We start from the raw sequence: 16,978 nt of genomic DNA, 5'->3' as shown, positions 1-16,978 counted from the left end.
AGGTTGTGCGCCTTAGTTTGCAAGTCCAAATTAGGAGCAGTGAACTTCCTTGCCCTTGTGCCTAAAACATTGTATTTAGTTATTCATATAGAGAATGTGATTCTCACTGTGGTTTTTTCAATATTGGGTTTTCCACGTATTAAATTGGTGTTCATGTGTTTAGTGTTCGTTGCTTCATCTTTCATTGGTATATAGTTGGTTAAAGATAATTGATAAGTGTTTGTGATTGAAAAAGTTTAAGGATTTTCTTAGGATTGATTCACCTCCCCTCTTAGTCTTGTGGCATGTTCAACAAGTGGGTGATAAGCACACCTAAAATTTTGAACCTTCTAGGTTACTAATAATTTAAAATCTAAGTGTTATTGAAGTAGGGGTTAATTTTGTTTTTGATAGTCAATCTCGATTTTGTGTTAGTGAGAGTGTTAGAATCGTGTGCTTGTGCTAAGACTTAAGACACCCATTCAAAATGATGAAAACAAATGGTAAAAGTGCAAGGCGTGTACATTTTACCCCTATAATAGGGAAAGCCCATCTCAAACTTAGTATGACAATATCACTAAATATTAGTATTATTCATGGGTTGTTGGCTTATCATTGTTTTAAGAAAAGTATTGATACAATGATCTCCAATGCTGATTCCATTTACTTAGTTGAATAGTGGGCTTGTTGAGGATTCAAACTCTACAATACATAACTAGTTAATTGAATGATTTGGTGATCTCATGTATAAAATAAGATTACATAGCCTTAAGAGACAATATTTATTGATGACAATTACTTCATTAAATAGACTTTTTTTTGATGATTTATACTCTATAATTTATTGGTTGCAAACCAAATGATTTAGTGATCTTGGGTATCAAATAAGATTATATGAACATAAGAGTCCCTCCCTATCGATATTATTGAGAACTCATACTCAACAATATATATATGGTGAACTAAACGATTAAGTGATCTTGATCAGATGATTTTAAAAATTGACAGAATACCAATTAAATTTATTTTATAAATTAATTTTTTTTTCCCAAAAATACTTCATAATCAATTGACAAATTGAATGGTTCAATGTATAAAACAAGATTACATAGCAGTCAATCACCTCAATCACCTCATGGTTCGATTCGTGCTCTTAAATTTTAGAGTTAATTGCAACAAAAACGAATGGGATTCCAAAATTTCCTATGTTTCATGAACTTTGCAAATCCCTACCTCTCTCTGGACTGCACTTTACCCAGAGCATCTCCCAATTTCCTAGAAGGAAAGGGGGTTTTGCATGCTCTTTATTGGTCACATCTGTATTTTAGACATTGAAGGAGAGCCGGCCTTTATTCGGGGACAATTTTTTTTTTCCTTGTTCACAAAGTAGGATATATGCCTACCGTCCCTGCCAAATTATAGTTTTTTGCTTTAGCAATGATGGCGATGACAGGGCAAGTATAGAGTGGGGCTAATTCTGTTTGAGCTCCGTAAAACTGCACAGTACAAACAGTCATCCACGCCCGGCCGGCGGCCGGCTACATAACACTGTACATCAATTGTACAACAGTCACCCATTACCTCTTCAGTCTCTGTCTCCTTGCTTTACCACCTTTCTGTACACATTCTATATATTTCTAATATAATATACTTCTTTGGGAAATCTACTCTCACCCCTTACATATATCTTGTATTCACAGAAGAGTTGTATTAGAGATTTTTTGAAGGAGGGCATGCTATAAATTTGATATTACTTTTTTGTGCCATGGATACACAGGCAGAGTCTACTACCAGTATAAATCACCATGTAAATACTCTATAATGTTTCTTTTTCTGTTGTGTACTTTTGTTTGGTATGGAGTTTATTAGATCAACCTTGTGGGATCTTATAACTTGGTCCTGATATTGAGTGATGGGTTCTTAACATATTTTCAATTGCTTCTGGCTCATGACAGGGTGGAGGAACACCCCCAGCTGGATGGCCTCTTGGTCTTGAAACAATGCATCTAAGCATGGATGTGATGAGAGGAACACAGCTAGATCCATTGGGTTTATATACACCTAGTTTCTCTTCAATCTCACCGTCTTCATCAGATTTTGATACAGAGGTGACTTAATTGGTTTTAAGGACTTTCCTTTTCAAGGCAAATGTATGCTGAACTTTTGGAGATTGAGTGTCACAGCAGATTGTTTGGCTGTAGTGGCTAAGCAATTTGAAATTGGAATGCTAAATTTTATTTGTAGTTTAGGATAAGTACTAGATCATTCAGCCCTGAATATGGTTTTGTTAGATTTTTGTGTTATTGCCTCAGAAAATAACCTTAAAACTACATGTTTAAGGTTTCTTTTGGTTGTTAAGTAGGAAGGAATTTTTTAAAGCATTTATTGTTCAAAGCCTTTGCTTCGGACTCTGCAATATGCCAAATTCTGATTTCAATTAATTTGTTCTCAAAGTGTACTTCAATTTGATCATTGCCTGGAATTCTGGTCTTTTTTTTGGAATGACATCTCAATTAAGCTTTGATTCTCACTGACCAGTGGTCTTGTCAGGTTTGCTTATGTTTAAAAATTCATGAATTCTACTTGGCCAGGTTTGCTGATCTCCAAGTATGATTGTGCAGTCTAGAATCTACTTCTATAGACAAAGTAATGCTCTTATTTTTGGCCCAGATCTTGCCAAGATGAATGAGTAATCTGTTTGGTCTAAACAACCTGCCCAAGTTTCAAATCTGAATCTGTCTCCTCAATAGTGTGAACAAATGCTATACCCAAAATGACCTACCAATATTAAACATTGTAGTGGGTAAATGCTAAATATCCAAAGTGATGTCGTCTAGGAATATCATCATTATGGGTATGCCAAGTGTTTGTTGTTCTTGTTCTGGTTAGGCCTAAGCTGAGATGCTTGACCAATATCAGTAAGCCCCTCTACAAGCTTGGCTGCATCAGAGGATCACTGTAGGCAGGCATTCCACACAATCTGGGGATTAGACCTAGTAACATGAGTAATCAACTTGGCCTTGCAGAGGCCACTTGATACAGGTCAAGAGGCTTTGCAACTTTGCCCTACCTAATTGAGTATCTGCTCCAGGGATCACTGTAGGTAGGCATTCCACACAATCTGGGGATAACACCTAGCAAAATGAGGAATCAACTCGGCCTTGCAAGGTCACTTTTCTCTTCCTGATGATTGATCACTGAGCGTAATCCAAAACGTCAATCAGAAAAACATACACAGCTAATCCATGGACTGAAAAATTTATACCTACACTTGATACAGGTCAAGAGGCTTTACAACATTGTCCTACCTAATTGAGCATCTGCTCTAAAGATGGGTCCAACACGGGGGGAATCTCTATATCACCACATGGTGAGATATAAGTCCTAATTATAGCTTCAGCTTCTAAGCATATACAAACCTAAAAGGTTCAATGCACACAAACATATTTGACGCTCAGATCACTTCATTTAGTGCTTCAGATTATGTATCATAGGAAAGTAAGAAATTGTCTCATCTTTATTGAATTTAATGGTTAAAAATAAAAAATTCCAGTGCCACTGCCCATGTTATGCCAGTCTTGACTAAACTTATTTTCTGATAGCTCTAATCCTTTGACTGACTGGTACACTACTCAACATCTGTTTTGTATATTTCTGATTATAGCATGTGTTTCATTTTGTTTCTATGGCAGTCTTCTGTGTCTTTCTTCCATGATAAAAGTGTCACACTTGGAACCCTCATTGGTCTGAGGCCTGACCGCAGTACACGCTATGCAAGAAACATTGTACATCCTGAAGAGCACATGGGCGCCATAGCAAGAAGACCAAGGAATTACAGAAGGCTAAGACTATGGAAGTCACTTACAGGTTGTATGCATTTCACTTCAAGACTGCAGAGCAGTGCCCTGTACCTTGCACAGTTACTCAAGACAGAAAAAAGAGGGGGAGTGGAAAAAGTATATATGAATGCAATTTATGAGGAATCTGAGGAGGTATTGACTGATGCTACTAATCCTCCATTGTTAGATCATAACAGAGATCAGTCCATAAGGGCAATCTCTGAAAGGTTTCCCTCCCATGATTTGGAGATAATAGAGCAAACCCCATCAACTGAAGATGGTAAGAATTGGAGTGCTCCTGAGACCTCACAGATAGAATGTAGTCATAGCAGAGAAGATTCACAAGGCTTGTGCATGCCCTTTGTGTCAAACATTCTGCTGAAGATAATTTCCAGTAGGGAATGAGTAACAGAGGAATGATCTGCTATTTTTTTGAAAATTCAGAGACCCAAAGTTCTCTTTTGTCTTTTGTATCTTCTATGTCCTTCTTGTCTCCATGCTTTTGTTCTTTTTCTCACTGTACATAGCAACAATTATTAAGAAATGTGAATTTTTTATTGGATTGTTTTGAGGCTTTCTTTTTGTAATATAAAACAGGGTATCTGAGATGTACATGTTATCCCATTGGGATGGAAGAAGCTCTGTGATTTGGTTATTGGGCTTGAAATTTTGAATTATATTCCAGTAAATTGTAGTTACAATAATACTGATAATGATGACTATAAGACACAATAATGATTGGATTTTCTTAACTAGCATTTTTATATTATATGGTGATAAGATCAATGATACAGAAACTGACAGGAGGCTCAATCATAAACAGGCCCGAGCTATTGCACACCGACAAATAAAATAAATCTTATTTCAATTACAAAAGGCTTGGGATGGGTGAGGTTGTCTTCAGTGTGGTTGTACTCGTTTTTGAATTGGAGGATATGAAATTAAATAAATTTCATAATATAATATCATTAATAAATTTAACAATAGAATAATATAATATGAAATACATTATAAATAATTGATTTATAATAGAATAATATAATGTGAAATATGTTTCAAATAATTGATTATATTATGTCATTTTCAGGGGCATTTGGGATCTTTTCAATAGTTTTCAATACGAACACAATATTCAACATGATGATAATAACTAGTCACATATATATAATTATAATAATAATTATCTAACTTCTTTATGAGTTAAGGTAGACACAATCTAACTTCTCATAACCTAATAGTCATAGCAAAACAACTATTACTATAAAAATATGATAACCAAAAATTAAATTCACTAAAAAGTTAAAATCTAAAGAATTCCTATTCACATTTTCTCATGATAGCCAAGCCCATTGATATTATCTTAAACCAATAATAATGAGCCCACTCTCGCATTAATTAGGTAAGATCCATACGTCAAAAATAATAGAAGAAAAATTTCCTACACAACTTTTGCAATACTCTAATTATTTTTTAAATAATAAAAATGAAAAAAATCATCCCTCTTCCAAGGGTTTCCATCAATATCACTATGAACTATGTCAATGTGTGATCTAGATTGCGACCTTTAGGCTATAATATTGTGGTATCTAGTTAGAAATCTCCTCTCAAGGTTAAGGTGAAATATAAAAGGTCATTATCATGTTTTACCTTACTATATGTAGGTGTATTTACCAATTTGCACAACTTTTAACCCCACTCATTTATAATTGATATGCGACGACACCAATCACAATGAGTGACACTATTGATCTGATGACATGACAAATCACATTTTATTAAAAAACATGTAATGGAGTATTCAATTTTATGATCCTTGTTTTACTTTGATAATATTAATGGTTGGCATTCTCCCGATGAAAATAATGTTGTAACTATTCTCATAGGTCATATTACCTACTATTTATTTTTCTATACATGACCTCATCACTTGATTATCCATGCTCAAATTCTTTGATATAAAATGTAGGTAATTATCATGTAGGTAAAAATCATCCCTCTTCCAAGGGTTTCCATCAATATCACTATGAACTATGTCAATGTGTGATCTAGATTGCGACCTTTAGGCTATAATATTGTGGTATCTAGTTAGAAATCTCCTCTCAAGGTTAAGGTGAAATATAAAATGTCATTATCATGTTTTACCTTACTATATGTAGGTGTATTTACCAATTTGCACAACTTTTAACCCCACTCATTTATAATTGATATGCAACGACACCAATCACAATGAGTGACACTATTGATCTGATGACATGACAAATCACATTTGATTAAAAAACATGTAATGGAGTATTCAATTTTATGATCCTTGTTTTACTTTGATAATATTAATGGTTGGCATTCTCTCGATGATAATAATATTGTAACTATTCTCATAGGTCATATTACCTACTATTTATTTTTCTATACATGACCTCATCACTTGATTATCCATGCTCAAATTCTTTGATGATTTACTCTCACTAATCTTATATTTCGATACTCATATTTCTCCCATTCTATATGGTATGCTTCACTATGCTTATGATGACTTGTCTATATTGATTATTACTAACAAATGCCTTACCATTAGGGGTGACTTTTGGGACATTTATTATCTGAATGTTTCTACATATTTATTACACTTGCATGATGTTATTTATAGAAATTAATTAGAATCCTATTTTTCCTACATAATGTTGTGTTCCTTTATATCATGGTATTGTTGATAGTATAACAAGCTTGACTTGCTTTAGATAATATATTTTCTCCTTTACCTTCAATTAATTGCATCCTTTGTATACATCCAATTGAAGGGGACATATATTATCATTAGCATTCCTTTTTGAGTTTGATTATAATTATGCAACTATGCTAATTATGATTATTTTGGTATTAGATAGAGCTTCATTATTGTATCTAGACAAAGTACATTTATGTACAGTCATTGATCTTTATAATGCTATCTATATATCCAAATGAAAAACATTTCTATTAATTTAAAAACCTTTATTATGCTATCTAAAGAGTACGATCCTATTATGCATTCAACTAGATCCCCTTTACCTCTTCTTTTTCTACTTAATTGAAGTTCTTTCCACATATTTGAAGGTTTTATCACTTTTTTTTTTCCATGTAGAATCTCTTATCCTACTCATTCACTTCTTATATATAGTTTTAGCAAGTTATAATTATATTCTTGATTTTAAATGTTTCATAGATGCTACTCATTACGAATTTTCCTTTTATGCTTGCAAGTAATTGAAATAGAGAACTCATGGTGATGAATGTACATGATCCACATCTATGATTTATTACTTTACATAGATTTATATATTCTTTGAGTGTCTAATTTTTTTTCTTTTCATGTTGGTAGCTTGATTTTATTTTGACATGCATTCTCATGGTAACTCACATGCAAGTCAAAGTGAGATTAAAATCTATTGGTGAAAGTTACCTACCCATGCCTTTTTCCCTTATGTTTTGGGCCCATAGTGACTCGGTTACTTTTACCATATTGAATACTATATAAAATGGTTTAATTAAAATGGAAGTTGGTATGATGTTGTTTGTTCTCGAATATCACCATCATGCATGCCACTTCCAATTATTTGACTTTCCACCTAAGGTTAGATAAGTGAGTGAAAAATTGATTTGGATTAGTTTTATGCTCATGGATTTGACCCCCAAAATTTGATTTTAAAAATTCAAGACTCAAACCTTTGTTGCCCCTTTTACTTGATTATTATGAGACAACTAGAGTGCAAATTGCATCAATTTTTTACTAAGGTTGTGTATTTAAAGACTAACAAAAACTAAATTATCTAGCACCTAGTATCAATATCATGTAGCTAAGGAATACCTCTAAAGTGCTATTCACAAGTGGATAAAATGGATTACATCAACATTGCATCATTATCCTAGGAACGTTGTGCACACTTGTTTGCTATTTTTTTTTACCTCGGTTCATTGTCATTTATGTCATCCATCTAAGAGTTTAATTGAGAAGAACTTGACCCTCATAATCACAAATTTCTAAAGACGTTTGTAAACATCACCCATTCTTACACAAATTCAAATACTATAAACTAGAGAATTTTTTTTTAGATTGCAATATAATTTTGTAGAATTTTAACATCTTGACAAATAGACTTTTGATAATTAAATAGAAATATCTACATTGAAATAAAAAATATAATATTTATCGTGATTACCAATTTTAACTCTTAAATCCTAAACTTTATTATCATTTAAGTATTTCTTAAACCAAAAACATTTATTTTTATTACTCTTGGTGAAATTTTGAATGGATAGTCTAAATTCGCAAAAGGCAAGGTTAAACATACAATAATCATCCTAAAACTTTTGTGGGATCAATCATCAAATTTATTCCATGACCCTTCTATCCTTCTTTTGGCATTTCCAAAGCTTAAGAATAACTTTGAGCTTGAGCTTTAATTAATAAAAATAATTAAAGGGAAGGAATTGTATACAAAATTAAATCGAAGGTACCTTTTTTTTTTTGTAAAATTTAATTTATTCTAGTGGAATCAAATTGATTAAGATATGGACATTACTTTGTTTAGGATAAAAAGGAATAAATAGGACGGAATACATACTTTGTGCCAATGTTTTAGGACTAAACCTCATAATTGAAAGAGGAATTTTGTCCATTATTTAAGTGCATAGAATAATATATTTAAATTTAAGACAAATTAATTAAGTTTTCATAAATATTTTAGAATGGGTTGTTCTTGAAACACATATTGACTTAAATATTTATAATTTAAATAAATGAAATAAAGTATTTAATGTTTTTAATGTGGAATTTGATGTGTAATATGTTTTAAAGTAATTGTAAGTCATTTTTAAAAATGTGGATTTGTATTGTGATCTAGTAATTTTAAATATGATCTTTTTATCAAAATTTGATTTGTGATAGGTAGTCTTTAGTTTTCGAAAATGTTTGTCTTTATTTTGAACTTGTATAAAAATTTAGTTGTGTAGTTACGAGTTTTTACATGAGAGAGTATTTATACGGTTTTAAACCTTGTAAATATACTAGGTCAATGACTTTAAGCAATAATAGAAGATAACAAGAAATCATGCAATATGTCCTATAAATGTTGATGTAGTACTAATGTCACTAGATAATTATTTTTAAGGCTCTTGTTGTGTGCAAGAAGTGATTATTTCATATATTTCCTATATATTTTGATTGAATTAAGGTTAGTGTTTAATATCATATCAAGAGTGCAAGAAAAATATTTTCATGCTTCAAGTCTCCAAATGATAACTAGATGGAGGAAAAAGAGAGCATCTAAGATATAAATTTAAATTGAAATAAGCTAGGTTCATTTCTATATTTGGGCATCTAACCAAGGTCATTTGCATTAGATTTTATAGTGGGTGAATACATGATAATTTTGACGATTGAAATTAGTTATTAGGTGCAAATGGGAGTACACTTAGATTAGGTTATGTGCCAACTCTTAGCGAAAACTATCTCATGTGTAAATATTGTATTGCATAAAGGGTAACCTAGCCAAAGTGAAGGAGAAGATTACAAGGAATGCAATTGTCACCATTGCATTATTCTCTCACTTTCATTTTCATGCAAACTACCATGAGAATGCATGTCAACATAAAATTACACAACCTATCACATCCCCACACACTTAGTTTTGTTTTGAGACACCTAAATTCACAATGCAATTAGGCTAGGATGAAGACTTGATGGTTTTGATATCCAGTTGTGTTTTGATGACTTTATTGCTCATAGCGATTAAGATCATACATGTTATGATTCTAATAATTTATTAATTATATATTACAATTAATGATGTGTTTATATTTATACCTAATTAAATATTAATGTTCATCCAGTGAGCTATGTGCAACTGTAATAACCCACCATATTTAACCCAACAAAATTTGACCATTCTTTTTTTTTTTGTTGTTAAATTTAATCATTTGTGTTTGATTCAATCGCATACTTTGGGCATCCATCCATTTGGATTAGGCATTCATCCATCCGGGATAAGCATCTAACCATACGGGTTAGGCACTTGTCCATACGGGACATAAGATTTCATCTATCCAATACGGGATAGGCATCTACCCATACGGGGTAGGCATCTATCCAAATCAGGAAAGGCATCTACCCATGCGGGGTAGGCATCTATCCAATCAGGATAGGAGGTGCTCTGGCCAGAGACTTAGACTCATCAGGACCATTCAGGTCCTGAGCCACTCGCTAAGTACTACACTCTTCTAACAGAAGTGCACTGAGGTCGCCGTCCTTAGGAGTAATTGAATAACATAATACAAGCTTGAATTCCGCCTCAGAATTTGGCTTAAAGCATCAGGAAGTCAAGCGAATCCATACGAGATTCCTTCCGAGTATGCATTGAATTACCTTTTTTCCAATTTTAATTATCTTATCTTTCTAAATAGGATTCTTACTTAATCTTTCTTTTACCAAGCCTAGACCCCACCCATGAACGCCTGAGTACGAGGGACAACTCCGTCCCAAGATTGCCTACATACCCGCTTCGACACGGGATCAAGGCGTAAAGTATGTAGTTCTATTTTCTACTCTATGGTTTGATGTAAACTGATTAGTGGGTATGCAACCCTTTCTAGGGTCAATGTCCCAGACAGTTTCTCTGCAGTTGCTACCCATGATGGTAGCACTTAACAAAGGCTCAAGATGGCCTATTGTTTGTGGCCTAACAACTACATCTTAACACCTATCATGAGCGTCACCCTTGGCCAAGTTGTCAATCACCAATATCTCTTCAAGATAAAAAAATCAATTTCATAAAAGCATTTTACTTAACCAACCCTAAAGGGGTTTTACTATGGTTTATCTCAATGGATGTGAAATCATTTAAAAATTATCTTATTAGGTTATCAATCCAAGGGGGATTACCCGCCCCTTGGATTTTAACTTCCAAGTGTCCCTTATTACTCCCCGACGATTTATAGGGACGATGCCACAGACGTCGTTGATGTAGCTTTATTAGGCGTTAAGTGCAGTAGTTCAACACAATGACATTACCCGTAAGCATGAACCAAAGGCACCGTATATACCGAATGCTACTATGTTTTGGTTTCCATCTTCCTTTATTAGTTTTCTAACTACGAGCTATGAAAATATCATACTTGAAAACAACTACTAATTGAACGCGTAAAATTTGATTAATTGAAATAACTACTTGGAATATAACTTGCATAACAATGACCATCATGAAACTTGCATAATAATAATTACATGTGTACTTGCATGAAAACGTCATTAAATGTAATTAATCCATAAGTAATTTGCATGCTATGAAACGTCAATAAATGTAATTAATCTATAAGTAATTTGCATGCTATGAGAATAGTGCAACTTGCATGATTTAGCAAATCCAAAAATAGCGATTAAATTTAGGCATTTGATTCAAATCATATTAATGTAAATTATTTGCTTAATGCCAACTAAGTGCCAAATGGATCTTACATGGAATGAATGATTCTAATTAAAGAATTGATCCAATATAATTTACGAATATAAAATTTACCAAGGATACTTTAATCATGAATTCACTGCACAATAATCCCCAATATTTATAAACTTTTCTAAGTTAAATTCAACAACTTAAAATTTATACTAAGGAAAGAATTTAATATTTCCTAAATTGCAATTATTAACAATTAAAATTAAAATTTAAGCAATTAACTTTAATCCTAAAGTAATTACTAAAAATTCTAATTTGCAATTTAAAAAGATTATATAAAAAAACTATTTACAAAAATGAAAAAAAGCGAATTCGCTTTTTCTTTTTATTGTTTTATTTGCAAATGGGGGAGTGGGGACCACGGGTCCCATCACCCCCCTGTGGTCCTGCATGTGCAGGCTTGTAGGGTTGAGGAGACCTCATGGTCCCCTCCACTCCCCTGCGGCCACTGATAGTGACCGTAGGGTAGTGGGGGTACCGCTACCCCCAGCGGTTTCAATACCCGCCGCCCCTGCACGCTGCCATCATGCCTTCGAATATTTTTCGAAAACTGTGCCGTAATCATTAATATATTTTGACATTTGAATGCAGTTTAATATAATTATAATGTGACATTAATATACATTAACATTCAAAATAAACTTTATATATATATATATATATATATATATATATATATATATATATATATATATATATATAGTTTCATATTCCCTTACTTAAAAAAAAGCAAAAGATAATTTACTTATGAAAGTAAGAACATGGATAAAATAGATGATCAAATAATTGTTTTTAGATTGATTTTCATAGTAAACAGGAGTTTAACATTTACAGAGAGAGAGAGAGAGAGAGAGAGAGAGAGAGAGAGAGAGAGAGAGAGAGTTTATTTCCAGACTTCATAGGGAAATTGTTTATTTCCAGGATTCGTTTCCAATATTCACAGGAGGATTTTATTCAACTGATATTCACAGAGAGGTCTTTGTTCAACTCACAAGGAGATTTATCTAATTAATAATCATAGAAAGATTTAAAATAACCACAGAGAGATTCAAAATAATCACAGAGGAAATAATCATAGAGAGATTTAAAAATAATCACAGAGAGATTTAAAATAACCATAGAGGAAATAATCACAGAAATTTAAAATAATCACAAAGAGATTTAAGAATGAGATTCAGAATTCCATTCGAAAAACCAGAGAGATGGATTAAAGGGAAGAAAATAAAGATTCAAATCATATAGGAAGAATTTTAATCTCAGAAAGAGAGAGATTTTAAACAAATAAAAGAATATGATTTTCTTTTTGCTAAAATCTTTGGAAAAAGGACAAAAAACAAAAAGTAAGATCTTGGGCATATTTTCTTGAGGGAATTAAAATAAATAAATAACTATCTTTTACGTGCACTATAGGAAAGCATCATCATTATTATTTATCCCCAAATAAAAGATTTAAAAACAAATAAAAGAATTTCTTTATATGAAGGAAGATCTATAACTATTGATAGTACAAATTCCTCATAAGCGAATGTGAAATAAAAGGGAGAGAACCTGGTTTATCGAGCTTGATGTTGAATCCACTGGTTATCCTTTTGATCCTTCCTTGCAACTTGAGAGAAATCCTTCAACAACAACTTAGAATTCCTGCAACGAAAGATGAGAATACCAAGGAAAAGATCTATTTCTAAAACTTGGGAAATTTCCTTCAAAACAAAATCAACTCCCTTCTTTGAAACTTGCATATAATTTTATAAGAAAATTCCCTCTATTCCACTATCTAGAAAATTTAATTAAAAAGGAGATTCTTTCCCAATTTTGGACTTCATGCAAATTGATTAGACTTAGTGGGAGGAGTTAAATGCAAGGTGGTGGAGAATCCTCTAGAAGCTTCTTATTCTTCCTACAACATGTGCCATAATTGGATGTGAAAAACTAAATAAATAAATAAGAAAAATGTATATTTTCCATGTGTGTGTGTGTGTGTTTTATTATTTTATCCTTTTATAATATTCATTCAATCATTTAAATAGCTTATCCAAAAATATAATAGAGTTTGTATTTTAAATCCAAAAGTGATAAAGGAGGGTTGTGACAGCAATGCGCATCAACTTGTCTTGTAAGTATAGAGATACATGATTATGTAGAATTTATAGTTCTACAAATGAGGGAGGTTCACAATTTTGACCAATGCTACTTATATATTAGTGTATATAAGTCCCATTTGGAGGTTCAAAAAACTGTAAGTACCTCTCATATACTTGTGTTTATAATGATCATTTTTGTCTTTATAGTTAGTAATTCCTACCATCTTGTGCATCTCATACCCTAGAGGTTATATTCAATAAATGAAATAAGGGGCTATATTTAAGGTATACTTATCCAACTGATACAAATTAAAACTTATTCATGTATTTTTTCTTTTCTTTTTTGTATTTAGTTAATTATGTTATTACATATTATGCACCTAACTATGATATGATAAGTTTACCTAGGTAGGTATCTACTTAGGTGGGGTGTACTTGCATCATCTAACTTGTACTTTCCTAGTTTGGTAGAGATGTTGTCAACACATATGACTATATCTCATTTTATCCCACATTTTTTGTACATTCAAATCTCTTGGTGGTGTATCTTTTATATATCCATTTGTATCTCATTTGAGTAATCTTATATAATCTCTCATTATTGTCTATTTTCATACTTTGATAAAATAAAATTAACCTCTCATTTTAGATCTTATTGTGATTTTACTAAAGCTCCCTAATTTGAAGTGGCTATCCCCATATCCAAATCTTACAAGTATTATATTTTCTACTCAAAAACTAATTCTAAAGATTAATACACAAGTCTAAGTCTCACACTCATAAATAACCTTTAATCATATTAACTTAAATGGATATTTAAGTCATGTGTGTAACCTCCTAGGAGAGGTCAATAAAGTAAACATTTTAGTTATTACATTGAATCAAATTTTAACATTGAATTAAATTGTAGTCACAATTCATTATTAAGGGCATGCGTAGTAGATACTAGAGAGAAGGAGGTTGTTAGGAGAAAATAAATTTTAGATTGCAATATAATATTAGATTTAGTCCATGAGTTATAGGGTCATTTATATACATTATGTCTAGCTCTACATTCACAAAATTGACCTAAGAAAACATAGTCAAATTTATAAATCAGGGTTAGATTGTAGAATTTTAACATCTTGACAAATAAACTTTTGATAATTAAATAAAAATATCTACATTGAAATAAAAAATATAATATTTATCATGATTACTAATTTCAACTCTTAAATCCTAAACTTTATTATTATTTAAATATTTCTTAAACTAAGAACATTTATTTTTATTGAACTTAGTGAAATTTTGAATGGATAGTCTAAATTCGCAAAAGACAAGGTTAAACATACAATAATCATCCTAAAACTTTTGTGGGATCAATCATCAAATTTATTCCATGACCCTTCTATCCTTCTTTTGGCATTTCCAAAGCTTAAGAATAACTTTGAGCTTGAGCTTTAATTAATAAAAATAATTAAAGGGAAGGAATTGTATACAAAATTAAATCGAAGGTACCTTTTTTTTTTGTAAAATTTAATTTATTCTAGTGGAATCAAATTGATTAAGATATGGATATTACTTTGTTTAGGATAAAAAGGAATAAATAGGACAGAATACATACTTTGTTTTAGGACTAAACCTCATAATTGAAAGAGGAATTTTGTCCATTATTTAAGTGTATAGAATAATATACTAAAATTAAGACAAATTAATTAAGTTTTCATAAATATTTTAGAATGGGTTGAGATTGAAACACATATTGACTTAAATATTTACAATTTAAATAAATGAAATAAAGTATTTAGTGTTTTTTATGTGGAATCTTGATGTGTAATATGTTTTGAAGTAATTGTAAGTCATTTCTAAAAATGTGGATTTGTATTGTGATCTAGTAATTTTAAATATGATCTTTTTATCAAAATTTGATTTGTTATAGTCTTTAGTTTTAGAAAATGTTTGTCTTTATTTTAAACTTGTATAAAAACTTATTTGTGTGGTTACGAGTTTTTACATGAGAGAGTATTTATACGGTTTCAAACCTTGTAAATATACTAAGTCAATGACTTTAAGCAATGATAGAAGATAGCAAGAAATCATGCAATATGTCCTATAAATGTTGATGTAGTACTAATGTCACTAGATAATTATTTTTAAGGCTCTTGTTGTGTGTAAGAAGTGATTATTTCATATATTTACTATATGTTTTTGATTAAAAATGCAGTGAGAACAAGGGCACTGACCCTTTACATAGCAGAACTATAAAAAATCAAAGCCCAAAAACAACACTATAACATCAATTAACAACAACTACCATAAAAAAGGAACCAAGTCTTTTTAGCAATAAAAAACAACAGCAGGAAAATAAAACAAACTATAGGGGTGCCTTGCACACCCTAGTGGCCTCCATAGCACTACTCCATTCATTAGACATGAATTTGTAGAGGTCCCTAGCCTCCTGCTTGTCCTCCTCAGTGTCTGCATAGTGTTCCCTCAACAAAGAGAGGGTGAGTGCGGAGCTATGTAACACCTGCATATGGAATTTGTTCAGGCCCACCATTTGGGCTTCCCAAGCCTCCATCTTGTTCTTGAGTTGGTTAACCTCCTCCTTGATAGACTGCAAATCGAGAACAGGGCTGAGGTTTTCAATTCTCTGCATGATGTCCAACACATCCGTGCTCAACTTTTAATATTTTGATTGAATTAAGGTTAGTGTTTAATATCATATCAAGAGTGAAAGAAAAATATTTTCATTCTTCAAGTCTCCAAATGATAACTAGATGGAGGAAAAAGAGTGGATCTAAGATATAAATTTAAATTGAAATAAGCTAGGTTCATTTCTATATTTGGGCATCTAACCAAGGTCATTTGTGTTAGATTTTATAGTGGGTGAATACATGATAATTTTGACGATTGAAATTAGTTATTAGGTGCAAATGGGAGTACACTTAGATTAGGTTATGTGCCAACTCTTAGCGAAAACTATCTCATGTGTACATATTTTATTGCATAAAGGGTAACCTAGCCAAAGTGAAGGAGAAGATTACAAGGAATGCAATTGTCACCATTGCATTATTCTCTCACTTTCATTTTCATGCAAACTACCATGAGAATGCATGTCAAAATTAAATTACACAACCTATCACATCCCCACACACTTAGTTTTATTTTGAGACACCTAAATTCACAATGCACTTTAGGCTAGGATGGAGACTTAATGGTTTTGATATCCAGTTGTGTTTTGATGACTTTTTTGCTCATAGCGATTAAGATCATACATGTTATGATTCTAATAATTTATTAATTATATATTACAATTAATGATGTGTTTATATTTATACCTAATTAAATATTAATGTTCATTTAGTGAGCTATGTGCAACGTGTATCAACTTGTCTTGTAAGTATAGGCATACATGATAATGTAGAATTTATAGTTCTACAAATGAGGGAGGTTCACAATTTTGACCAATCCTACTTATATATTAGTGTATATAAGTCCCATTTGGAGGTTCAAGAAACTTTAAGTACCTCTCATATACTTGTGTTTATAATGATCAATTTTGTCTTTATAGTTAGTAATTCCTACCATCTTGTGCATCTCATACCCTAGAGGT

General features: G+C 31.7%; 1 protein-coding gene across 1 annotated transcript; it reads left to right on the top strand.

Moving 5' to 3' along the window:
• Nucleotides 1–1,443: 1,443 nt before the first annotated feature.
• Nucleotides 1,444–4,383, top strand: LOC131060176 (uncharacterized). The gene is made up of 3 exons (XM_057993318.2): nt 1,444–1,786; nt 1,935–2,087; nt 3,672–4,383. The coding sequence occupies exons 1-3, from the start codon at nt 1,745–1,747 to the stop codon at nt 4,221–4,223; spliced, it is 747 nt and encodes a 248-aa protein (XP_057849301.2). The 5' UTR covers nt 1,444–1,744; the 3' UTR covers nt 4,224–4,383.
• Nucleotides 4,384–16,978: the final 12,595 nt, after the last annotated feature.

This window comes from Cryptomeria japonica, chromosome 1 (assembly GCF_030272615.1).
Source record: "Cryptomeria japonica chromosome 1, Sugi_1.0, whole genome shotgun sequence".
Lineage (NCBI taxonomy): Eukaryota > Viridiplantae > Streptophyta > Pinopsida > Cupressales > Cupressaceae > Cryptomeria > Cryptomeria japonica.
This window is presented reverse-complemented; position numbering and strand designations above follow the sequence as displayed.

Coding starts and splice junctions, on each gene's coding strand:
- LOC131060176 (XM_057993318.2), top strand. CDS start 1,745: ATGGATACACAGGCAGAGTCTACTACCAGTATAAATCACCAT. Junction 1,787..1,934: donor CTACCAGTATAAATCACCAT/GTAAATACTCTA, acceptor GGCTCATGACAG/GGTGGAGGAACACCCCCAGC. Junction 2,088..3,671: donor CATCAGATTTTGATACAGAG/GTGACTTAATTG, acceptor TTTCTATGGCAG/TCTTCTGTGTCTTTCTTCCA.